Source organism: Watersipora subatra, chromosome 1 (assembly GCF_963576615.1).
Source record: "Watersipora subatra chromosome 1, tzWatSuba1.1, whole genome shotgun sequence".
In the NCBI taxonomy this organism is placed as follows: domain Eukaryota; kingdom Metazoa; phylum Bryozoa; class Gymnolaemata; order Cheilostomatida; family Watersiporidae; genus Watersipora; species Watersipora subatra.
In genome coordinates, this window is record NC_088708.1 from 26,427,596 (window position 1) to 26,455,333 (window position 27,738).

At 36.0% G+C, this 27,738-nt stretch overlaps 2 protein-coding genes across 4 annotated transcripts in view; one reads left to right on the forward strand and one right to left on the reverse strand.

Moving 5' to 3' along the window:
- The window catches only part of LOC137406529 (syntaxin-7-like), a 383,065-nt gene that overhangs the window by 67,431 nt on the left and 287,896 nt on the right, over positions 1 to 27,738 (reverse strand). The gene's annotated exons all lie outside the window — the stretch shown is intronic.
- Positions 140 to 13,543, forward strand: LOC137410461 (uncharacterized). Its single transcript, XM_068095878.1, has 3 exons — positions 140 to 367; positions 11,951 to 12,066; positions 13,021 to 13,543. The coding sequence occupies exons 1-3, from the start codon at positions 223 to 225 to the stop codon at positions 13,183 to 13,185; spliced, it is 426 nt and encodes a 141-aa protein (XP_067951979.1). The 5' UTR covers positions 140 to 222; the 3' UTR covers positions 13,186 to 13,543.

The following is a 27,738-nucleotide window of genomic DNA, read 5'->3' on the forward strand; positions in this document are numbered from 1 at the left end:
ATTCAAATGGTTGTTGAGTGAGTATACTTCGTCGTATGATAAACTCGCTTTAGCAACTCGCCTTTAATAAAATTACCGTATACTTGTATACAGTATGTAAATTGATGTGAATCTCGGACGCGTTAACTGTAGACAAACAGGTCTACAAAATGATCGTCAGTTGTCTGCGACTCTCCACCGCAAGTGTCAATTTACAAAACTATCTAAATTACCTATTTTTAAATGCCTAAGTTATCAGAAACATTATGCAGCATCCGATTTTGTCGACGAAAAAACTTGAATCAACGTCCTGTTATGCCAGTTTTCAAGCAATTACTTCCTGCTGAGCTTAAAGACAAAGTTCGAGGCACAAAGGAAGGGACTTCAGGTTGTTCATTATATATCATAGAATGATTCACCGGTCGATTATATAAAATCAATTTTGTATTGGTTGGCAATGATAATCTGTTGACTACCAATGTTCCTTTGATGGCTAATTTATTACCATTTTGTTTTGTGAGTTTTATCGAAGACACACCCTTCAGAGGTATGCTTCAGAGGTGTGGAATCCACATTTTATGTACATCATTAGGGATTTAGAAGCCATAAACAGAAGAGCGTTCAGATGGGCAAACGGTTTTAGAAAGTATGACAGTATTACATCTTCAATGGAAAACATGTCTTGGCACACTCTTGAAGAGAGAAGATGCACTAAGGATAAAAACACTTTACTGAAAATTTTAAATCAAGACCTTATGGTCGATTTTAAAAAGTTTACACTGTGCAACTCCGCCTATTTTACTCGGGGGTCTAATATTAGGCACACTATTAATACAGATGCCATGAAGTTCTCATTTTTTAACCGAGTCATGAAGTTTTGATATATATATGAAACAAGCTCAATAGCAGATTTTATTTAACTCTCGATTTTACAGGAATATCTGATCTCTTTTATCGTTATAGTCGCATCTTATTTCTAAAGGCTTATCGGGCCACAAGAGATATTTTATCGAGATAGATAGATAGATAGATAGATAGATAGATAGATAGATAGATAGATAGATAGATAGATAGATAGATAGATAGATAGATAGATAGATAGATAGATAGATAGATAGATAGATAGATAGATAGATAGATAGATAGATAGATAGATAGATAGATAGATAGATAGATAGATAGATAGATAGATAGATAGATAGATAGATAGATAGATAGATAGATAGATAGATAGATAGATAGATAGATAGATAGATAGATAGATAGATAGATAGATAGATAGATAGATAGATAGATAGATAGATAGATAGATAGATAGATAGATAGATAGATAGATAGATAGATAGATAGATAGATAGATAGATAGATAGATAGATAGATAGATAGATAGATAGATAGATAGATAGATAGATAGATAGATAGATAGATAGATAGATAGATAGATAGATAGATAGATAGATAGATAGATAGATAGATAGATAGATAGATAGATAGATAGATAGATAGATAGATAGATAGATAGATAGATAGATAGATAGATAGATAGATAGATAGATAGATAGATAGATAGATAGATAGATAGATAGATAGATAGATAGATAGATAGATAGATAGATAGATAGATAGATAGATAGATAGATAGATAGATAGATAGATAGATAGATAGATAGATAGATAGATAGATAGATAGATAGATAGATAGATAGATAGATAGATAGATAGATAGATAGATAGATAGATAGATAGATAGATAGATAGATAGATAGATAGATAGATAGATAGATAGATAGATAGATAGATAGATAGATAGATAGATAGATAGATAGATAGATAGATAGATAGATAGATAGATAGATAGATAGATAGATAGATAGATAGATAGATAGATAGATAGATAGATAGATAGATAGATAGATAGATAGATAGATAGATAGATAGATAGATAGATAGATAGATAGATAGATAGATAGATAGATAGATAGATAGATAGATAGATAGATAGATAGATAGATAGATAGATAGATAGATAGATAGATAGATAGATAGATAGATAGATAGATAGATAGATAGATAGATAGATAGATAGATAGATAGATAGATAGATAGATAGATAGATAGATAGATAGATAGATAGATAGATAGATAGATAGATAGATAGATAGATAGATAGATAGATAGATAGATAGATAGATAGATAGATAGATAGATAGATAGATAGATAGATAGATAGATAGATAGATAGATAGATAGATAGATAGATAGATAGATAGATAGATAGATAGATAGATAGATAGATAGATAGATAGATAGATAGATAGATAGATAGATAGATAGATAGATAGATAGATAGATAGATAGATAGATAGATAGATAGATAGATAGATAGATAGATAGATAGATAGATAGATAGATAGATAGATAGATAGATAGATAGATAGATAGATAGATAGATAGATAGATAGATAGATAGATAGATAGATAGATAGATAGATAGATAGATAGATAGATAGATAGATAGATAGATAGATAGATAGATAGATAGATAGATAGATAGATAGATAGATAGATAGATAGATAGATAGATAGATAGATAGATAGATAGATAGATAGATAGATAGATAGATAGATAGATAGATAGATAGATAGATAGATAGATAGATAGATAGATAGATAGATAGATAGATAGATAGATAGATAGATAGATAGATAGATAGATAGATAGATAGATAGATAGATAGATAGATAGATAGATAGATAGATAGATAGATAGATAGATAGATAGATAGATAGATAGATAGATAGACACCCGATGTGTCTGATTATCTCTGACGAGGGAGAACACTCTTTGTCACAGGTGTAGTGACAGTGCCTCATATGTTTAACAGTGTGCTATAATATATTTAGGTTCAGCAATGCTGCTGATCCTGTTTAGATGTCAGTTGGGCAGCCCCTCATTTTGCATATGATCTTTGGTAGAAACATTTGGTGGTAGCATCTGGAATTCGTAGAAATTGATCTTGCTTCGCCACGAGCTGCTGATCTTGTAGTCATTGTCGTCATCGTAGGATCATCTACTATTTCGGCATATGCTGACGAGAGTGCAATGTGGGTGTTCTCTGCTGGTTAGAAACTACTTGGTGGTTTAAATATGTAACTGCATCATTGCTGTGTCAATAATGTTAGTATTGTAGCCTAAATATGTTTTAAAGTTTTGCACAATGTTTAGCTTACCTAATTTTAAGTACACACTGTGATATAGGCTAATAAGTGCACGCAGAAAGTGCTAGCAACTAAATGATACAAACATTTTCCTAATGCCCTAACATAAAGGATAGTTTGCATAACTTAACAGTAATTCATTGTATAGTTTTTTAGGTGTCACATAATAATTACAAACTCCAAACAAGTCAATTTTTAAATATTGACACAACCTTCATCAGGTCTGTTGTTCTGATATAACAGGTTCAAATTTTTAGGAAACTCCTGATGCTAGCGCTACACAAAAAATTGCATCCAAAAGCCAGTGCTGTATTTATGTTGTTAAGTTAGGATTCAAAGCTAAAGTCTAATGCAAGTATACCAGCCTGAGTGACTAAGTTGTTAGACATAGAAATTTGCATTATTTGTGAGTCACAAGTCAGTTCTCTTTGGTTTTAGTTAATAAATTGTTTTTATCCGTAATATCAATAATAATGGGATATTGCTTTGACTTGGTAAGTATACTAGGAAAAGGTATACGTCGATAATAGAAGGCATACAAAAATACAGATTTTAAATTTTCTAAGCGCTCCAAGATTTTAAAGAATGTTCCTCAAAGAAGTTATAGTCATTGTATTAGGTTTCTTCAAGTTTCAATCGCTCAAGCAGTAAAATACTTAAAAAACCATTTAAGTATTTTTAAACTTAAAATAAAGTGCCATGACGCTCAATTAAAGGTTTCACGGTACTTAAAAAATTTTTGCCCACCACTTTCATGCAGCGATAGAGTAACTAATAGTTGGCATAATTTTTCCTAGTCCTCTTGTTTATACTTTCATACACTCAGTACTGATAAGAGTATTTCAACTCTACTTATGGTCTTTGGAATATCACCAAAATCTATTGAGAACCTTAAAGGTTGACTTGCAATACAATTCACATTACAGTTATTTGGTATCAAAAGACTCACCATGTCTTACTCTGTTGTGTTGTAGGTGCCAAATACATGGAAATGTGATTACAAGCCCTTAAAAGCTCAAAAACGAAAGGCGCCGTAGATTGGAATCTCTTTATTTATCTGACGTAATCATTACAGTTTGGTTATCGTCTTGTCACGTGATGTTCTCACGTGTATTGAAAGGCCAATAAAAAGCTCACTATAAAACATATCGTAGCACTAGTTTATGACAAACACTTCGGGTTTTACCGAAGTCCCCGTATTAAATATAGATGCTCGCTACTTTACAGTTTTGTTTCGGCATTATTCAATCGTCAAGTCGTAATTTGATCGCGTGACCCAATACTTTGCAAATAATTTTTGCAGCACTTTTCGATTATCACAGGTAACCAACAGGCTCGTCATGATTATCAGACAATGATATGTACTCCTTCGAGCTAAGGTTAAAAAGTTAGACGATTTTTTACGGTAAGTTATAAGATATCAGTGCTAAAAGTGACAGCATTACAATGACGATAAAACAGACGCGTAAGAACAATAGACATGGTTTTATTGAATGCGTGAAGTATATTTGTGAAAATATTTCAACGAATGAGGTTGCATGAAAGTGTAAACAGAAACCATCCTGTAACAACTACGTCCCATTTGAGCTGTTTTGGAAAGCGAATCCAAACTACGGCGGTCTCGTGTGGCTGCGATTAACTGTTCGTTTTTTAGCTTTTAAGAGCTTGTAATCACATTCCCATATATTTTGCACCTACAACACAACAGAGTAAGACATGGTGAATCTTATGATACCAAATAACTGTAATGTGAATTTTGTTGCAAGTCAACCTTTAAAATATAGGTTCATTGCTATGTTAGTCTTTATAACCTGTATGATAAAGGTGAGACTAACATGCTACCAAAATCACAAAGTCACAAACATTGATAAATGACAAGGAAAAATAAATAATTGGTATTGTCTAACAAGCAGCCTTTTCAATGTATCATCTGTAAAACCTTGGAAGGTTGACTTGCAACAAAATTCACATTACAGTTATTTGGTATCAAAAGATTCACTATGTCTTACTCTGCTGTGTTGTAGGTGCAAAATATGTGGAAATGTGATTACAAGCTCCTAAAAGCTCAAAAATGAACAGTTAATCGCCGCCATCACAAAACCGCCGTAGATTAGAATCTCTTTCCAAAACAGCTCAAATGGGACCTAGTTGTACAAGATGGCTTCTGTTTACACTTTCACGCAATCTCATTCGTCGAAATATTTTCACAAATATACTTCAGGCATTCAATAAAACTATGTCTATTGTTCTTACGCGTCTATTTTATCGTCATTGTTATGCTGTCACTTTTAGCACTGATATCTGATAACTTACCGTAAAAGTTTGTTTAATTTTTTAACCTTAGCTCGAAGGAGTACATATCATTGTCTGATAATCATGACGAGCCTGTTGGTCACCTGTGATAATCGAAAAGTGCTGCAGAATTTATTTGCGAAGTATTAGGTCACATGATCAGATTACGACTAGATGATTAGATCAAGTTGAAACAAAACTGTAAAGTAGCGAGCATCTATATTTGATACGGGGTCTTCGGTGAAACCCGAAGTGTTTGTCATAAACTATTGCTACGAGAAGTTTTATATTGAGCCTTTTATTGGCCTTTCAATTCACGTGAGAACATCATGTGACAAAACAATAACCAAGTGTAGTGACAAGGTCAGAGAAATAAACTGATTCCAATCTATGGCGGCTTTGCGTTTTTGAGCTTTTAAAAGCTTGTAATCACATTTCTACATATTTTGCACCTACCACACAGTAGAGTAAGACATGGTGAATCTTTTAATACCAAATAACTGTAATGTGAATTTTGTTGCAAGTCAACCTTGAAACGATGAATATACCATATTCACCGGCAGCTAAGATTTAATCTTTTTGTATGACTGACTCTTAGCCTGATTATCAGTACATTTTAATTCACCTTAACATTTACTACACCATCATTTGAGTGGAATATTGTATAATAGCGACTGTCGGTTTGGAAAACAGAGCTGTCTGTAATTATGAAAGGTCTCCAGTCCTCTTCTTTTAAAGCAAAATCATTAAAAACTTATAAATTTCAGTGCACGGAAAATAAGCGCCTAAAATCGTGAAAAGCGATAAAAATCATGTCCTTCCAACTTTTGCTCTTTCAATTTATAACAAACGTTTTGAATGCCTTGAATGACTCGAATTTAAGAAATGCTAATTTAGATTTAAAATAGTTTGCTAGCACATTTAGTAGCACCTGCTGGCTAGGCTACTCAAATGCTTCATAGTGAATTTGTCTACATTAGTGCTGGGCACGGGTACTTCTTGGCCAACGGGTTTAGACCCGTCTCTTTCCGTTCGGGTTTTTCGAGTATCGGGTAGCTAGTAGTGCTGGGCACGAATACTTCTTGTCTACGGGTTTTTCGGGTATCGGGTTTGTTGATACGGATTTTATGCCTACTGCTTACCGTACTAGTTTTTCGGCTAGAGGGGACAACTCCATACAAATATTATATCATTTTTAATGGACACAAGCTATGAGCAACAACTTGTAAAATATCCATGTAGCTAAAATGTGTGCTGTTCATTATATGCGGTGCACCTTAATTTTAGGTTAATCTTGTTCTATATACTTAATTTGCAATTATTAGTGAAAAAACTTGTTTTTGTTTCACAACTACAAAGATTCTGATGGTATACACCAAAGCTTCAAACAGACAATGAAGGGTAAGAATGTCTTAAAAACTACACTGCTCTACACCATATTCAGTTGGGCAATTGACATTGACGAAATTATAATACCTGCACAGACACGATTGCAAAGTATTTAACTCGAAATATTTCTACCATGTAAGATTAATGAACAGTTACTTTATAGACAAAGCATGTGTTATAATTTTACTAACATTTTAAAAAACATAAACCCCATAAAAACCTCAGCTATGGGATTTGTTTGACAGAGATGCCAGGTTTGTGGATAAAAAACATAGTTGATTAACTTTGGCAGGCTTTAGGCTATTTCGTCTGGCTGTGATAATGTTCCCAGCGGTTGAAAACAGTCTTTCACTAGCAACACTCGAAGCTTGAATGCACAAATATTTCTTAGCGAGCTTTGCGAGGCAAGGAAAGGTAGTTTCATGCTGGCTCCACCAAGTCAAAGGGTCAGAGTCTTTTTCAGCCACTGTCGGTAGACTTGTATGTAATGAAACTTCTTTGCTAAGCCGGTCAACGCTGGCAGTAGTGAGAGCAGGCGGAGTAGTGAGAGCATTAAGATACGCTCCCCAACTTTTGCGTTTTGCTGAAGCAGTACAGCTGGTGGTGGCAGACTCTAGTGTGATTGTTTCTCATACATCTGGAGCCAGCTGTTCACACTCACGAAGTATAATATCTGTCACACTCTCATTGTGGGTAGCTGTGAATCTAAAATTTCCAAAAGAAACCTTCGCAACATGTTATATTACAATGCTGCGTTTTCTACTAATGATTAAGGTATCAGTGGAAAAATGTTATTTTCATCCTGTAGAGTATTATACAGCATTGTTTCAAAAGCTTCGTACCTGCAGTGTAGCCTATGTTATGTATCTTGTAGCTATGTCACACTAAAATGCCAGTAGAAATTGTTCGCCTTGGATCTAAAAAGCTACATTTTGAAAGCAGCTGCCAATAATCAGCATTGTGCTGATGGTGCTTGTTGATGTACTCTAAGATGGAGGACTTGATCTGTCGAGTCAAGGCAATGTCACTCTCTTCCGGCACTAGAAGTTTATTAAACAGTATGACCGTCGGTTGAACAAGTGATATTGTGACTGCGTCTTCACCTATTATAGGTGAAGACGCAGTCACATTTACTTATAATAAGTAAAGCATTTAGCAGATGACTATCACAGTATGGCCTCAATATGGCTAACCTAAAAGACCACTTACTAATATATCTCCAATAGCAGTATAGGGGAAAGAGTAAGCATAGTCATCCCCTTCCCAACTCCACATCACTAAAAGGTTTCAATTTTATTTTTCCTGAAAGAATGGCTAAATGTTATTTTTGGCCACCACATTTTGTTATTTAAACATCTAATTTTTAATCAAAGACCCTCCAAATAGTATAATGGCAGAGTATATGTTTAATTTACATTTGATCATATGCGTTATAGTAATTTTTAAAACACATTCATAGTAGGTGCTTAGGATTGTAGTGGCAATCTTCATATTAGCAGTACATGTTTACAAAACCTACCTGATAGCATGTCAGTAAAAGGCGCCACATGTTCTAAAGCACTTCTGATGGCTTCTAAGGTAGCCAAATCCTCTCCTGTTTGTATTAAATGGGTGTGCTTTTTATCGGCTGAAAGCACTTTCCTCACAGCACACTCTTGCTCAAGAAAGCGATTGATCATCGCAAACTTTGAGCCCCATCTCGTAGGGCATTCGTTTAGCAAATGTTTTGGCAGATGGAGTTCTTCTTGAGCAGCCTCTAGAAGACGACTCTTCTTATGTGAGGGAGCAAAGTTGGTCACCACCTTTTGACAGCTTGAAATGGCTTTATCTATTGCCTTGTCGCCCTTCAGTGCATTTACAACTGCTAGGTTAAGGCGGTGACCAAAACATGATATTCTGGTCCAACCTGTAATGCATTGCAAACAATCACAACTAGGTATACTATTCAGCATTCGCTATACTCGTGTGCTTATCAAGGATTGAATGTGAACCAATTCACTTACCGTACTTTTCGGACTATTAACCACACCCCTATATAAGCCGCATCTGCTTTATTTTCAAAAAAGCGATAATAAAACAATACATAGGCTGCACCTTTGTATAGGCCGCAGAACTCAGGAGGGTGCTTTTAACACGGTAGCAACTTTGCTAATTAAAACGAGACAGTGTCGTTAGGCACTGTTTCGTATAAACCCACACTTTTTAACCCAGCGCCTAACGGAACAGTACTGTTAGGCATTGTTTCGTATTTTCTTTCACTGCTAAAAACGCACTGGAGATTCCGGTTAATGCGCCCTAGCGGTGAAAGAAAATCCCACAGAATAGCCGCACCCTTATATAAGCCGCATGGCTCAAAACGTAAAAAAAAGTAGCGGCTAATAGTCTGAAAAGTACAGTATAAATGGAAATAGTAGACTAAACATGAACAAAAGGCTGCGTCTTGTCAATCTATATATATATATATATATATATAGCAGCTATAATTGTTTAACTGCTATTGCAAGAAATTTTTGACAATCAAGAGGGCGAATTTGGGGGTCACAAACAATAAAATTTAGTGTGAAATTAGTTACCTCCATCTCTGCATGCTTTGATAATGCTAGCAGCATTATCAGTGAAAATAGCAGTCAACTTAGCCTCATCCAGCCCCCAGTCTTCAATTACCCCGATGATGCCAGCTTTTAGGTTTTCAGAAGTATGATCTTCAGGGGCATGTAAAACCTAGCAAAATATAATAATTTACGATGTGTTGTTTAAATTATGGGATTGCCACTCTCAGTCATTTGATTTGAAAGTGTAACACTTTTCACTCAAGCTTTTCTTGCTAAAACTAATTACAAAACAATAGTATATTGCATCACTCTATTGTTGAAATAAAATATAAAATTTGTTGAGTAGGATTAAAATTTACTGAAGGTTACTTTGTTCAGCTAAACTACTAAAAATATACCTAACCAATACAAGAACCTCACTGAAAATTAATTTTTATTAGCAATGAAATCCGAAATTCCAAAGCAAATACACATCCCAATTATAGCTAACACGTCTAAAATTTTGTTAGTTGGTTTGCGATAGGCGCTTTATTGAGGTTTGTTCTAAAAAACTCATTTTTAATAACGCTACAAATTTGCAATGTGATTCCGCATATTGGTGTTGAAACATACCTGCAAGCATCTTGACTTAATTAAGCTTCCAGTCAGATATAAAATGAATGGTAAACCCACAGTAAGGTACCCTAGCGCGTGAGCTCCACATGTCCGTAGTAGCAGCATAAAACTGAGCAGTGGCAACCTCCTGCTTAATGGTGCCATACACATTGGCATACAACTCAGGGATGGCTGAGCGACTGAAGTGATGTCGACTTGGAATGGAATACCTAGCAAACATGGAAAATCAAGACTAATTGCAAACAACATGGCATTCACTGGTGTGAACTATGATAAATGTAAGGCCAAAACACATTTTCTGATTTCTATATTGATCCTAATATTATGTAACTGCAAAGTTACATCTGCCGATGTAACTGCAAAGTTGCATCGGCAGAGAAAAGCAACATAAATAACTAAATAAAAAATACATGGCTGCAAACATTCCCATATCAAGTAGTATTTATATTATTATAGTATGCCACGTTTCATGAAAAATGGTCACACACAAAAACAGTTTTATCAATCTATAACTATTACATGTATAGCTACCAAACACTAATGTTCACAGAACTGGCATGTGGTGGAATTACATGAAGCCTAACATATTATATTTTACTTTCATACCTTCTATCAAACTCAGCAATCATTGCTTTGAAACCTTCTTTTTCAACAGCATATGCTGGAACACCATCTTTACAAATATAGTGAGTTATTGCAGAAATCAGCTTCCGATGTTGAGCGCTGTTTCTTCCGTAGGGTTCCGTAAAGGATGATAAGATAGATCGCTGCCTTTTTGCTTTTTCACAGGCACCGCTAGAACTAGGTTTGGCTCCTTTGCGAATAATAGGATTTTGAAATGCAGCTAGATCTGAGTAGTCGTCATCATCATCGATGAGAATAGGTGCAGCTATAACAAATTTTAACTTACTAACAGAAAAGGTCTAACAAAAACGGTATAAATAAAAGCGAGAAAATTTTACAATTTTATCCATTTATCTGCACTCGCTATTGAATGAGCTTTAAATATCAAAATAGTATACGGCAAACCTTGTGAAGTGTTAGCAACAACCAAGGATGTTGTCGTTGACTGGCTGCTAAGGCTTTCATCGTCATCAATTCTTGACTGAGATGGATGCACAAATTTTTTTAGTTTGGAGGCAGCAGATTCCCTAGCTGCTTTGAAGTTTAATTGACGGTTTTTAACGGTACCAACAACATCTTGCCTCTCAAGCCATTGTTTAGGATGAATTTTTTGCATATGCCTTCTCATGGAACTCGTAGAGCCATAACTATGCTTCATAGTTGAATTGCACAAAAGGCATCTAACTGTCTCCGTGTCATCAGCAATAGTGATGCTATCTTTCGCGAAAAATTTCCAAACATCGGACATATTTTAAAATTTACAATAATTCTATTCAATTTATTGATTATTTTTACTACTTTCTATCGATCGTTACTCAAGCGTTTAATCTTAGCAGGCGTGTGGTTAAACAGTGCTCATTGCGCAGGCGCAATAGACCGGGTTTTTGTTCACACTACTCGACGGATCCATTTACTAAAACCCGAACTCGAAAGTAAAAACCCGAACCAGGAAAACCGACTTACTCGAAATTGCTATTAAATGATACTCGAGAGAAGACAAACCCGCGAGTTCAACGGGTATTAGTACCCGCGCCCAGCACTAGTCTACATACTTGCTACCTTGAAGATAGAAATTGTCTTCTCTTTCAAGCATATTAACCTGTTCTTGAACACACCTTGTTGCCTATGCCAATACAGTATTACTACAAAAGAAATGTTTGTCAGTAGCCAATGGCTTTTCTTTTTGATGTCACTATTATGTAGTTATTTGGTAGTAATATAAATTAATTACTCATTAGAGTTTGCAAATGGCTTCATATGCTTTTTATGGGTAATTGCAGGTGACTGTATGGGACCTATGCAAGTTTTGATGTCCTGCTGGAATAAATATGATTTTGAATCCACTTCTTGCAAACAGGAAGTACTGAACTTTCAAAAATGTGTCGAAAGAGTTCACGTGAGTAAGCTGCCATTGTTTGGCAAATGCTGACATGTCTTTGTATCAACCTGTTACATTGTGTATGTTTGGCAGTTTTTTATTATTAAGATAGTATAACTCCCAGTCTTCCATTTTTATAATCCCATATAATTTGTATAATAGAGATCTAAGGGTAGAGATAGTATTGTCTAGTTATTTGGTAATAAAAAGGTTGGTGGGAGAGGTTGATGCTATATTATTATAACACACAAGCCATAATTGATATCTGGCATGTATCTTTTAATAGTATCACAACGTGATACTTGTTTGAAATTACTGCATGTAAATACAGTACGAAATTTTATAAAGTTTATTCAGTTAATACTATGTTAAAGAACACACTAGTCATCAGTGAATATTGAAATCCTGCCCTACTTGAATTACAGCATTGAGGCTCACAATGGCTCATGGAAAAGCAACGATTGTCAATTACTTTGTCATTGAAATTTTGGTTATACAGTCATGCCTTAGCCACTCTAGTTTCTAACAATGCATTATATATTATATTCAAAGGTGTCTACTTGGGACATCAACACTGATATCCGCAGGCTATTCAAACTTCATCCCATTCAGCCCAAGTGGCTATTCCATTATTAGTTTGATATATCATTAAATAAAATACATGTTGACTCAGGTCCTCAGCTGTAGAACTTGTTAGTGTGAAAGGTGTTTAGCTTAGTATATCTGCTCTCTTCATCCACCTTCAATGCAAATAATTATTTTTAATGGTTTATTTATGATCGCCTCATGAAGGTTTATCCGCTCAGATATTGCAGCTGCTGTAATTCTCTATAATGATCTCCTATTATCGTTATGATTTTCTTATAATATGCGAACCAATATTTTTATTCAATCAATATTAGCTCTGTATACAAATAGGCAAACGCAGAAGTTGTTAGCGCAGTCACTGCCAATCGCGAGTTGCTCCCGTAGGTGGAAGCTAAGAAGAAGAAAGACCTGGATGCCAAAGGGCTGATTGTTGCTGAAGACACAGGGCTAACTCGTAAACAAGTCAACACGTTGCTACGCAACAATATACAGCGCAGGCCCAAGGACAAGTTCGGAGAGTACTATAAGAATAGACTGCACTTTGATTAGATTGAGAATGTAACAAATGTGTCAGAAGAGACAGCTTACAGTGGTTTGCTGGGTTGCTCAGGTCATGTCTGTCATGCTCACTCGTACCATCAGCAGACAGTTCCACTTGGCTTTACACAAGTAAGCCGAGTGTGTACCAGTGACCTTACTGCGCTGTTTTATTTTGTAAAGGATATAAGAGTGGGCTGTATTTCATGAAGCTGGTTATTTCTCATGGAATGTAATCCTGACATCTCAGATAAAAGATATTAATAATAACAAGGGAGCGTTCTTGTGTAATTTTTTTATCGTTTGTTACTTGTTGTGTGCTCTGTTGATTATTATTGTGAAATAAACCCAGGAATAGTAGCTATGACAACCTCCACTTTTGCTTTTTTGAATGCTTATCAAACGTAATGTCTCCTATCAAAACTTGTCATGTTTTTTTTCAAAAGATTTAATTACATGGTTTGGAGAACTTTGCTAAAAGTGGATGTTGGTATCAGTTTGTCAGAAACCGAATTGATAAGTACGTGTAAGTACAACTTCCTTAAACACAGACTGAAAGTTCTCTAAGTAGTACTACTTTTGTGTGAGCTAATCACATTTTAGCATTCATTATTCTGACCAGTCAGTCCCAGTATACAAATTGATCAAGTTACACAATTTGAAAATTAAATTCTTCAGTAGTCAAAATTTAAAAAGTGCATATTTTTCAAAAAATAAAATGTTAAAATAATGCAAAATTGATGTACAATATACAAGCAATGACTTGGTGATTAACTGTGGGTTCTGTTTGGTGGAAATTGTGATCTTATGAAAGCAAGGTGGTTGTCAAAAAAATTGCAGCAGAGTTGATAGTTGAAGCTTTCAGGAAGAAATACGGCATAGAGAAATAGACAAACTGAAAGATAGCCATTGCAGCCTCAATTAGTGGAATAAGCAGTGGCTGACCTGGCGTTACCTGATGGTGAAAATTGTTACTATCAGCTGCGTAAGCATTGACATCTTCATGACTTGCAAGAGTTGGCGACTGTCCCAGAGATGGAGATTTGTGAGATAACAGCGTGAAAGGAAATAAACCTTTCTATATTTATCTCTCTTCCTAGTAGTAGACCCATGGGGACTGACATTCCTTTATAAACAAAGGCTTCTAAAATTGACTGTGTCTATAACGGAAAACTGTGATTTTATGTCTATGGTCAGTGAGTCGATCTTAACAAACCATATTTCTTTGTTTTCAAACGAATCCAGAGTTTTCACAACTTGTCATATTTAAAAAAGGAGTTTAGTTGATTTTATGTCAACATTAAGTTAAATGCAAACCATTATTGTTATAAAAAAGCATTTTTGGTGTTTGTTCCAAAGGAGTTACTACTCTGTGAGTATTTGTGCAGTGATAGCGAACAGATGTTGTGTTACTCTGCCAAATATTACATGATTTATCTTTCAACCAATGTAGCACTGCTATACTGCAACATTTTCTTATTTGTATTAATATACACGGTTTCGACTTGGTGAGGTATACATACAGTTTACCAATGGTTACTCACAAATAAATCGGTTCATCGTTGAGTTACATTGGTTAAAAACAACAAAAAATATAGCTTTTGTATTAGCTCAAATGTACAACTACTTTGTAATTCTATTATCTCTGTATTTTTAAGTTTTCAAGTCACAGTTTTTTTTACAATTCCAACAAAGGTCAGAATCTCTCAGTCAACTCTATCTCATGACCTTGAGGGACCTTATCACTAAATCCTTGTTTCCTAGATATTCATAAAGCATTTGGGGAAATGTTACTTCTGTAACATTCCGAACTCTGTACGAACAGATGGCTGGGCAGGTATTGTGCTGTCCAAATAGGTGGTAGAGTTGGTATTGCACTGTACATGTAGATGTCAGGGCAGGTATTTCGCTGTACTAAAAGATGGTAGGTCTGGTATTGCATTGTAAAAATAGATGATAGGGTTGGCATTACACTGTACAAATAGGTGGTAGGGCAGGTATTGCATTGTACAAATAGATGGTAGGGTTGGCATTGCGCTGTACAGATAGATGGGTGGGCAGGTATTGTTCCATACACATAGATGTACAGCTTGGCAGGTACCTTTGCTGCACTTTCTGTTTTTCAGTAATTGAATTTTTTTTTAAATTGCAACGCCTTATAGAGTTATAGCAATTAATAATAAATTTAACAATGGAACTTTATTGCAAGCTTTAGAAATTATATCTAGGCATCTCAATTATAGAGTTTGTGTACGAGTTATATTTTAAGTATGTCCCAGCTTTTATGCAGATGGTCTCATTGACAAACAAAAGTATCACTGGAGGTCAGTCAATGAGCATACTGCAGATGAGATCATTATTGTATGCTTTGCATTAACTTTTCTCTCTTTTAACTTTTCGCTCTTTTCTCGTTAACGCTTCTTTCTATGTTTCTACCGGAGGTAGAAGAAACCTTTAATCTTTCTTTTAATATTTTCATGACTTCACACAAACTTATATTCTAGTAATTCAGCGTTATCATCAACATTTTGAACATTAAATTTTATCAAGTTAATATCTGTATTGTCTCATAATTTCTGACATAATCTCTGTCCAGAAAGTGCTATACACAGGCATTTCTGCGCCAATTTCTGTAGCGTGCAAGATGCCTTTTTTATGTCAGAATTGCATTACGATCACATAGCTTTCTATTTTATTCACCAGTTTGCAAAAACATATGAGAAACAAATAACTTATTTTCTCGTATAAACTCCACTTAGCATGTATGTGAAGTAGTGCATATGCTAATTTGCATACGCTTTCATTGAAAACCTTTACCTGAGCAAGCATATAGACAGCATCCCTAGTATATACCAGTGCTTATTGCTCGTCATGCCCAACATTTAAAATTTTCAATTTTCCATAAAAAGGTAATGAATGAGTAGAATGACTATGACACTTTGATTTGTTGGTTTATTAAAAACTTTTTCAAATCGCACGGATCTGCATGTTTAGTCAACATGTAAGGGAGTGAGGAGAATGGCAAAAAAAAGGTCCCTGCTTCTGTAAACGCTTTGTGGAAAAATATGTGAACAACATGTGTCAATTTGTAAGATAAAATAGTTACTTTGCTTCATAGTTGATAGTAATTCATTGCTGTGATGTCATCAAGACTTTGACTAGTGTTGTTCCAAATGTCAACATGATTCACCCTACTGTATAGAAGATGCTCAGTTCTACATGAAACTGCAGCGTGTATTCTAAAGAAGATGGGAATGAAGATGTCAAAAGTGTGTCAACTTGAATCAGTAGAATGTCAATTTTCTTGAGAACTTCTCCAAACAGAACTCTCAAACATGCTGCACAACTGCCAGTATTATGATTGTAATGCTATCGATTTTTTTCTTTTGGTCCAGAGGGTTCTCACCTTGGGCAGTGTTCGCCTATATAGCCAGCTTTTATGGTAACATTGGTCAGCCAATGCACGAACATCGTCATAGCCGTTACACTTACAACATTTTTATGCTAGCTCATTTAACTCGTTTAATCAAATATGGAAATTTTATTAATTTGCTAGTAAATCCTTTAATAACGCTCTGAAACGGTGTTACCAAATTCTAGGACTTCGGGCTATAAGATCTTTGTTGTTTAGTTATGCCAGTTAGTTATCCTATGCTTTTGGATTCCTTATGTTGTCTACGGCTTCACTAGCTAGAAGACATGTAACTAATGCAGCGGAAAGAACTTATTGGTAAAAATTTTGTAGTTGTTTCCTCTTCTCTTGTCATGTGTGCGGCGCATATTAATATACATGCATTTACACAGTTGCAATATTGTAAACATTTTACTGTGATCGGATGAAGGGTAGATCAAGTACATTTGTAGTCTGGCATCTGATCTCGATTTGTTACCACGTTCTGTCATACTGCACTTTTTATGATAGCTGTTTGTAACTCAAAGAGGCTGATTTCAGGAAGTTAACACGCAGAAAGATTCTATGTATGATCAAGGTTATTATTTGTTTAATTCACCCCTATAGAACTTATTATACTATTTCTGCAAACAATGCTAGTTCTAGAATAATGTCATGTACTATGTGTATGACATGTAGCCACAGACTAGAGTCTGTGTGAGGCCTTAAATCAATAAATAACCTTGTACCTTTTACAACAGATCAGATGTTTTGGAGGGGATAGTTGCCATTTACAGCTGTGTAAACTTGTCAAGCTATGCACAGTACAGACATGCAGAGAAAGTGAATGTTCCTTTTCATAAATACAGCATTTGTTCATCCCTGTAACATGTGCGTTACATGTTGTTGTCTGTTATATGTTGTTATATGGTATATAACATGAATAATATCTTGTTGTGTGTTACTTGTTGTTATATGATAAATAACATGTATGATATTTTGTTAAGTGTTATATGTTGTTATATAGTGTATAGCGTGCGTCATATCCTTTTATTTGTTATATATGCCAGTTTATTCAAAAAAAATTAATTGACCTTTTTTGAAGCAAGCAAATAAACAAAAATCTTCCAAACACGTTAAAAAAATAAGAGATGAAGTTAATAGAGTTGAAGATGATAATCTTACATAAGCACGACGCTTGGTTCTGTTGTTTTACTGTCTACAAAACTCACTGTTATTATGAAGAGTTGGTTTTTATCTAAGAATCATCTTCCCTTGCTTTAGCTACTGCCATCACAAACCTTCAACTCTTTTTCAAATCGGGTATTTTACAAAAGCCTATCATTCTTTGAAATATACAGGGTTTATCTCCTCTCGATGTATAAACTACGCATAGAATTTTAAACATGGTCAAAAGCTGCAAGTATTCATTCAAGCAATTAGCTAGTCCTAAATAAGCTTGCAATAGTCAACAACTCTGGTTCTTGGATGTACCTACAGGCTCGTACACATGGTGCAGGATGTACCTGCAAACTCGTAGGCATGGTGCATGATGTACCTGTAGACTCGCACACATGGTGCAGGATGTACCAACAGACTCGTCCACATGGTGCAGGATGTACCTACAGACTCGCACACATGGTGCAGGATGTACCTACAGACTCGCACACATGGTGCATGATGTACCTGTAGACTCGCACACATGGTGCAGGATGTACCTACAGACTCGCACACATGGTGCAGGATGTACCAACAGACTCGCACACATGGTGCAGGATGTACCTGTAGACTCGCACACATGGTGCAGGATGTACCTACAGACTCGCACACATGGTGCAGGATGTACCTACAGACTCGCACACATGGTGCAGGATGTACCTACAGACTCGCACACATGGTGCAGGATGTACCTACAGACTCGCACACATGGTGCAGGATGTACCTACAGACCCGTACAGGTGGTGCAGGTGTCCTTTGTTATTATTATTCGACAGTCTAACTGTGGGGTGATTACAAATATCCGCATGCAATACACTCAATACTGTTTGTTTCCTTTCTCTTAACACTAAATTATATCATTTTATCTAAACGAAGAAACCACTAAAAATACAATACTGTTTAAATATGTTTGTAAATACTGTATGATTTTAGTGTAGTTTTGACATGCCTCTGCTGCAGACTACACGGGCTTGTTTGTATTCATGTGATACAAATTCACCGCGGACTGGCAGCTCATCGAGATGGTAGACTCTGAAGTCATGTGACTGAGCATCGCAGAAGTTCTCAAATAACTTACATATAGTTTCACGGCTGAATTATTATGGTAGGTGGAGGAAATGGTCAGGCATTAATTACCTTTAGCAAATAAAAGTGTGATATTCCGCACACAAACTGATCATATAGCCATTTATCGGAGATTTTGTTTGCTAAGGCTTAACATACCGTCTTACATTTTGCCAGATGTACCCTACTCTAGTTTCTAGATTTGATCGTTGTTATCTTTCAATTTCTTACTGTAAACTGTTCGGTGCGAGTAATTATGAGTGAGGGTCGCAAGGTGTCCTTCAAGATGTTTGCAAACATTGGATTTTGTGCACCTGTACATTTCGTGACTTTCTCTGTTTGCATTGTACCAATTGTAACTATTACAACTAAGCAGCTATAAGCTCCGTCTCCTTATCTATACGTTATATTCAAAAATCTCGATGCAGCTGGAGCATTTTCAAAATATGTACCACGGAGCGCAAACATGTTATCACCTGCAGGCCAATCTCAGTAATTTAAAGGACGTCATCACTCGCTTAACTGCCATCCGCACTGCTAGGGATTGGGAGATACATATATTTACATCACAGTTACGTAGTTATAGTTGTTAGGAGGTGGAGTGTAGTGTCAGCCAATCAACTAGCTCGATTCTCATGCTGCCTTGATGGTCTAACTAATGTTACTAGTTTCAAGCAACTAGTTTAAAAAAGCAAGTGTGTGGGCGCTCATTTATGCCTATAATCTTAGATAGTAGATATGACTTACCTGCAAGACTAGCAGTTGTAAGTAAGCATTGTAATGACAATATTGTCACAACGATCCAACATCAGCCATCCCTCGAAGATCGGGTATCGTGTTTGCCTAGCCTACTACTAGCAAAAGCTGTGCATGTTTTTAAGAGGATTTTTGCGCAACAACAATGTCTCTGTGATCTTAGCTTGACATAGCTGAGCCCAGAGACAAGAAAACCTTGACGACTGGAGATATGCCCAGTTTCAGGGGGCAATTTAAGGTTCGATGCCCTTCCAGTCACCATGAGGTGTTTTAGTTTACTAGGTCTTCGGCCATGATGTTTATAGGCAAACACTGCAAACTGATGATCGCTTGGTGTCTAAAAATTTGCTGATGGCCTGAGAGTCATAGTTGTTTGAAGAAGGACTCTAAAACGTGCTATTAAATAGAGTCACAGCTTAAATTCACAGCTAAAAGATTGGTTGGAGATGACATACTAACACACGAATTCCCGCAAGGGTATGAGTAGTAGTCCCACCGGTTTTAAAATGTTAATTTTTAACCGTTTACCAAGTAGCTCTGTTGATCAGTACAGGTTGGTATGAGTTTTCCAAAGCAGGTCAGTAGGTTTAACAGTAGAGGTCGGTAGGTTTAACAGTACAGGTCGGCAGGTTTAACAGTACAGGTCGGGAGGTTTAACAGTACAGGTCAGTAGGTTTAATAGTAGAGGTTAGTAGGTTGAACAGTACAGGTCAGTAGGTTTAACAGTAGAGGTCAGTAAGTTTAATAGTACAGGCCAGTAGGTTTAACAGTAGAGGTTAGTAGGTTTAACAGTAAAGGTCGGTAGGTTTAACAGTACAGGTTGGCAGGTTTAGCAGTACAGGTCAGTAGGTTTAATAGTAGAGGTCAGTAGGTTTAACAGTACAGGCCAGTAGGTTTAACAGGAGAGGTCAGTAAGTTTAACAGTACAGGCCAGTAGGTTTAACTGTACAGGTCAGTAGGTTTAACAGTACAGGTCAGTAGGTTTAACAGTACAGGCCAGTAGGTTTAACAGTACAGGTCAGTAGGTTTAACAGTACAGGTCAGTAGGTTTAACGGTACATGTCAGCAGGTTTAACAGTACAGGTCAGTAGGTTAAACAGTACAGGGCAGTAGTTTTAACAGTACAGGGCAGTAGATTTAACAGTACATGTCAGCAGGTTCAACAGTACAGGTTGATAAGTTTAGTACATGTATATCTTCTGTCAATGTCACCATCTTGTCTATTGGTGATCAGTCTATGTAGGGAACCCATCAGTTTCATGCTATATAGTTAGTGGGAATTGTCTCTAGGAATGATTAGGTGAGTGCATCTCTCACCTCGTGTCCAGACTAAGGTGTCAGTCAAATATCAGCAGTAAACAATGGTATCTCAGGTATAGATCCAAGATAAGCAGAGAAATCAAGCATTTTTGATGTATATGTATATCTAATGTGGTTGTCTATAAAATTATGTAGAAGATCTGAGTGATATTAGCTCTCTAAACATAAATAATCCAGCAGTAAAGTAACTTATCATGAACATATACTGGCATAGAATATGTTATACATAAATATTACATACGCTATACTTGCGATATGTTTTATTTTGCCATCTTATGCTATACTATGCCATATTATAATACATTGCGCTATACAAATTTATGCTCTATTGTATTACGCTATATTGTATTTTCTTGCATCATGTTATATCAGATTTGATTATATTATGACAACGATGGTGTATATTTCCTACTAGCCTCTCTTGTGTGCTTCACACTTGTAACTATGTAGTTATTAAGTATCTCTAGTTGTGCGAGAGCAGACACCATCCATAGAGCAGACACCATCATAGAGAGATACTATCCATAGAGAGATACTATCCATAGAGAGATACTATCCATAGAGAGATACTATCCATAGAGAGATACTATTCATAGAGAGATACTATCCATAGAGAGATCTCAAGGCTATAAAAGCATGAGGCAAATCAACAAATACTGAAGGCCAATGTTTGCCCAAGTGACGGGCATTATTAGGATGGCCCTTCCTAGCTCATTCGGTGCAGAAGCTGCACTAGAACGTCTATAACCAAGTTTCTATGGTGGCTGATGAAAATCTTATGGCAATTCTTTTGAAGATGCTCGACTCAAATGTCCTTACATTAACATAAAGTTAAATATAAAATAGTAACATATACAATGTAAAACTGAAAACATGTGAAAACAGCAATATAGCTAATTATGTCCGGTTAAAATATATGAGTATTGTAAGCTGAAATGGTTGTTTGTATATTACTAAAATAAGAATTATTTTCAAGAAGAGTAGCAGTGCAAATAAAAAATACTGCATAGCATTAAAAATATTAATCTTTTAACCATTCTAAGCAGTTCTTCATTTTTAAGTTATTTTCACGCAACTTTGGTAACCATAGTTGATGCATATTCTCTAAAATAATCCATTTTTTACACCTTTTTGTTCAAGCTGAGGCATCTTCCACTCCAAATAAATCACACTCATGACAAGTCATACATATCAGCAGATGTGGAGTATTGTGCCATGCTCTACTTCCTTTAGAACATATTAAACTCACTGCCTCTTACTAGGCTAGTAGAGTTCCAAGAATCTCTTCAGGCAAATATAAGTTAGGCGCGTACATAGCTTTGTAACTAGCACCAATTTCGTTTATTCTTAGCAAAATATTAAACCCTTACTGTGGAGAGAGAGGGTTTATTTTAGACACACAGATGTGAGAACCTCTATGCATTCTTTTATTCTCTGAAAAGAAGCTGAGACATTGCACCACCCACTTACACAAAACTTGGCATAGCATCAGCTGTCTACAGTTGCTGCCTCTGTCGTTATTCTGCTGCTTCCGTCATCTTGTTGTAACTACTTCTACCATCGTCTCACCTCCATTCTCACTTCCCATCTCTGCAGCAGCTCATCTTCATGTAAGAGCTTTCTCATGCCTGTTTTTTTTCTTAAACATGGTTTACTTCAGCTCCTTCCCTGTCTCTTCCTTCTCAAAAGATGATGAACAGTGGTTTGGTTTTACTAAAGTGAGAGAGTTTAATTTCATCTGTTTCACTCCTTGCTGGAATGTAATTTAACCAATTTAATGTAACTTTTAAAATGCCTCGCCTCAGTCAACCTCGTGCACCCATAACAGCTATTAATTAGAATATCATACCTTTAACTTACTGGAGTAACAGGCTGATGCAGCAAACTCAATCAGAAATCCACAGAGACCGCACAAAGATCGAACAGAGAATTAAAAAAAAATAAAAAAAGCTGGTTAACGATTCAGATCTCCAAGTACATCGACTAGTTAAAAACCTTTGTGACGAAACTATGGTTGCTCTAGGCTTATTTCGTTGCCCATTTCCAGAGCTGACTCACACATTAGCTGTAACCAAACAATAAACTTTTGTTGCACCCCAAAGAATTTCATATCATGACAGTCTCACGGGTTGTGGCAGTTCAATGGTTTGATTCAGTCATCGCTCTCTAATCCCACTTATAAGATCTGCCTTTGGTATTTCTAACTAAACCACATCCATAAGATACAAGAGGTCTCTGTAGGGAAGGTGACCTATAGAAGGACCTCATGACGTGTAAAAAATGCTCAAAACCTCTCGCATCTCATTCTAAGCAGGAAATGACTTGCAAAGTCCGTCACAGTAGTCGTGAGTGAGCTGCTCTTCACAAAAGGTATTGTGTAGGCTGGAAGTGCGTCATCTCTTTGATGTTCATCCACACGCGTCTAGCTAAACATTTTTGGATCCTCTCCAGCAAAGGGAGGACAATTGTAATGAATAGCAAAGCCCGAGGTTGATTGTTTATGTAATGCAACATCAGCTAACAACAAAACAGACTGTTTGCACTAGGAGAGTTGAAGTCATATGTGTACATGCGAGATATCATCAGTGACGTGTGTGTAAGGTCATCTGTTGGTTTTAGTTTCCTTTGCTGCAATTGCCTATTACGAGTATACATGTGGTAATGATCAGACTGCGCTGCGTATTATTAGTCTTTAGGTTATAAGCTCATATATGCTATTGTTTGTTTAAAAACGTTTTGGGCTAATTTCAGGATAATTAGAAGGAATTTGAGCTTGAAGAAACATATAAAAACTGTCTTTAGCAAAAGCACCTAAAAAAACGCTTTTGTTAAGATAACAATGAAAATAAAACACCCAACTGTGGTTTGTATGCCATTAATGTTTTTTCCTTATTGGCACATTTATTTATTTGGGTGAACAGGAGTAAAACAGGGCTGAGGCTTGTGTCAACTTGTGTAACACTCAGTTTTATAGCATTCCTAGAATGAGTACTATAATAGTACTTATGGCGCTTGATTTGGTTACCTGAGTAAGACGAGTATTAGTGTTACCTACTTTAATAGTGAATGGGTGGAGAATAGAAACTTAAAATATTGTTTAATAAATGTGATGATCAGCCCGCAATACTCTGGTTGGAAGTAGTAATACATTCTGAGGCTGATAAGTGCTCAAGTACAGAAGGCTATTTCACTTCAAGAAGGAATGAGAATTAATCAACTTTCATCAGTTCAGCTATTGGTATAATTTCATGGATATGCAACAAAAACTTGGCCGAACCGAACTGCAATACATGAACATACCAACTGTCAAATTTTCTCTCGTACAGTGTGTCATTATCCAGGCTTTTGGTCCTGATGAGCAAAGGGGACCTCGATGAGGACACTGCTCATTGACAACTTGACTCATTGACTTATTGCCAATTATCAATGAGTCATCACTCTGAGCTTAATCATAAACAATATAGGCCTATACCATACAATAATATATACCATACAATAGTATATACCAGTTATTTTAATGAGATGAATAAGTATTTAATGTTTAATTGCAATGGTTTTTGTTTAAGGATTCAATATTGCTTGTTTACTCTGAAACAACCATGATAATTACTGGCACTCTGTCTTCCCAGACTTTAAGTGGTTCGCAGCGAATAACTAACACACTGCCTATAATAATGATTATAATTTCTTACAACGACGCATGACCATTTTCGGGTGAAGACTATGTCTATTTTTAATAGATACTAACAGTGGACCTGGCTATGCTCAGAAGTTTTTTTTATCCAATCAGATAACCTGCAGGTGGGTGTTTAAAAGGAACCAGAGAGAGTTTTGGAACCAAATATTTTTGGCGACTTGGACGAAGGTACAGAGCAAATGATTGTGAAGCTTGGATGAAAATGGACAAAAATGTGGAAATGCGTTGCGTTCACTCAGACTAACAGACACAATGACTAGACTTATTAATATGTATAGATATTGAAATTTGTCTGTTCTATCCTGAATTCTTTTGGCGAGTCACAGAGGTAACGAATCGCTTATTACCAATGAACAAGTCTAAATAAGTAAGTTGTATGCTAACTCGTATCGCAATCTTTACAAGAGATTTCAGTTCCGATGACACATTTCTAAATCGTTTTTGATTTATCGAAACATCAACATTCATTTGTGGATTCAGTGCTGAGTTTACGGTTTTCACAAATACTTATTTCCAGAATTCAAAATTAGCCAGAATTGCAAAGAGAGCATATTAATCATTTTCATAATATTAGGAAAACCACATTAATTCCAGGATGTATGTCAGAAATCTTTGAAGCTTCGTACCAGTATATAGTGCAACTTCGTCAAAACAGAGAAATAGTTTTATTATGGTCCCGGAGACGTAACAAACTCACAGAAGTTCAAGAATATTTTTCCCTGCAATGTCTAGCATATCCTGCTCCATCTTCTTCTTTTGTTGTGTAAAAATTCCTCGTAGCCCGCGTTATACAATTTTTTATCAGAATATTTTTAAAATTGATTAATGAATTGAACCCGTGCAATAACAAGCCTCCAGCATTTCTCTTTGTTACGCCCAGCATGAGTAGTAAACTATACCCTTTAGACATGGCCAATACTCTTGAAGTATTTCTGCTGCCTCTGCTTCTCCTCATGCAGGCTGTCAACATTTCAGCCATTCTGAGAAGCACTTATGGTTAGAGATGCAGTGAAACATTAGAAATCATTAACGAACCATTACGTGGCTTCTCCGTATAGCTATTAAATGTAAAATATTTTTCTAGGAATGTAAAGTTTGGCATGAACTTATAAATGGTAGTATTATAACAATGTTAAAAGAAGAGGTGATAGCGTGTGCTGAGTTTATTTACAAGTTTATTTGTCACTCATGCCTTACTTAACAGCTCAGGTTTGACAGGTCGAACAGGTAAGACTAAAACCTAGTTGACATCGGTTAGTGTTAGAAATGCTAGCAGGTAGCTGATGGAACCTGCTTGTGAACATATATGGAGATGTAAAACATGAATGATGCAAAAGAAAATATTTGACTAAGCAAAACCCTTTCACTGAGTGCCATGATGAATGAGGTCTAAGAAATTGAATGTTGTATATTCCACAATGTGGTGAAATCATGATTGTCTTACTTGATGCTAGTATAGAAACCCATTTTTCTATGATTTTGCAGACTGCTCGCTTAGCACTTCCATGCATCATGCAATGCTATTTCATTGGAAAAAATTTAGAAATCCCCTTTTACATATTTAAGACTGACATGACTGGCTTGGCAGTCATTTGGCTATCAAAACCAAGCTACTTTCGAGCATTAAAGACTAAATCTTGCCAAAATGATTTCATACTTTATATCCTGATCTGAGAAAAGATGTTGAGTCGGAGCTTGTCTCTACAAACATCTCTCTAGCTAGGGCTGGAAACCCTGACCATTCAATGGTAAACCACATGTTCAACCACAGGATTTTGGAAAGGCTGGCTCGGACAGTGACACCACCTTTGAATTCAATTTATATCTCTAATGTGAATTATAAGTGTTTTTACTTCTCAGCTAATATAATCGCCAGGGAATCCCGTGTCACTTGCTATTGGTGTAGAAAACTTAGGTATAAACTGCAAAAAAATGGTTACAGGCTTTACAAAACCTCATACCAATGACAGCAGATCCTGAAACCTGTTGCGCGTAGAGTAATACCTTTGGAGGGTCCTGCAGGAATCAGGGGGATGACATGGATGATTAAGCGAATAAATACCGATCTCATGGTTTATCCGTCTGCCTCTGTCTTTGACAGATGTCACACCTGCATTGACTCAAGATAGCGAGTGTCAGCAGTTGGCTAGTGTGTTTTTCTCTAATTCGCGGTGATTCTCAATAATATATACATTTCTTAGCAAAAACTAGGAATACTGTAAGTTTCTATCTTCATTCCATGTCAAGTGCTTTCAAAAAGAGTAGTCGATTTTGTAAACAACCTAGTCTATCTTTGTCCGAAAAATGTATAGCAATAAAGTATTGATCAAATTTATAATAGGAAATTAAATAATTAAGCCGTTTTTAAATTACTTATTGTTGTTTTAGCATTACTTGGCAGTGGTAGGAGACTATGTTTAAAGGGCTTACTTGACTCGCTCACAAAAGCATCAGTTATGATTCACATCGTCTTACAATGTTGCACTCTTTGTGTTAAATAAAAGTTTGAGTGTGAGAAATCCTAACAGCTTGACATTTGAATATGGTGAGAGTTCTGAAGGCATTTCCTTAACAGAGAGGAGTTTGTTAAATACCAATTGGTAAGACGTTACATCATAGGATTTACGTAACAATGATAATTCAATAATCGACCTTAATTTTTCTGACACCATTTGTTGTGACATATTTTTTAGCACTTTCAGGTGTGTGTGAACTTACAACACCTGCCTGGACCTGGTGGGCGTTGCATTTTGCTAACTTCTTGTTCCAAAGTGCAAAATCTTTGAAGTGAGAATAATGGGAATTTTGGAAAAAGTTTTTCTGCTTGGCCTCTACAGGTTCTTTGCCGAGTGCACCGGTTAAGTGGAGTTTTTATAGCTCATTTATCAAGAGAAATAAGCGTATATGTTAAGATAATAAGAAAGGAATAAGTGGGTGCCATTAAATCCGCAGCAGCAAGGCTTCCTAACTCAGCTAAGCAGTACAATGTAGATGTCTTATTACCTCTCAAACGGTGCAGAGAGACGATAGAAGAGACGGGTCAACTCGTGCTCTGCTTTAGGTAACAGTGAGTACTAGAAGGGCTAATCTTTGCTATAATAAGAACTGTGTCCATCCA

Coding starts and splice junctions, on each gene's coding strand:
- LOC137410461 (XM_068095878.1), top strand. CDS start 223: ATGCCTAAGTTATCAGAAACATTATGCAGCATCCGATTTTGTCGACGA. Junction 368..11,950: donor CACAAAGGAAGGGACTTCAG/GTTGTTCATTAT, acceptor GGGTAATTGCAG/GTGACTGTATGGGACCTATG. Junction 12,067..13,020: donor AATGTGTCGAAAGAGTTCAC/GTGAGTAAGCTG, acceptor TTGCTCCCGTAG/GTGGAAGCTAAGAAGAAGAA.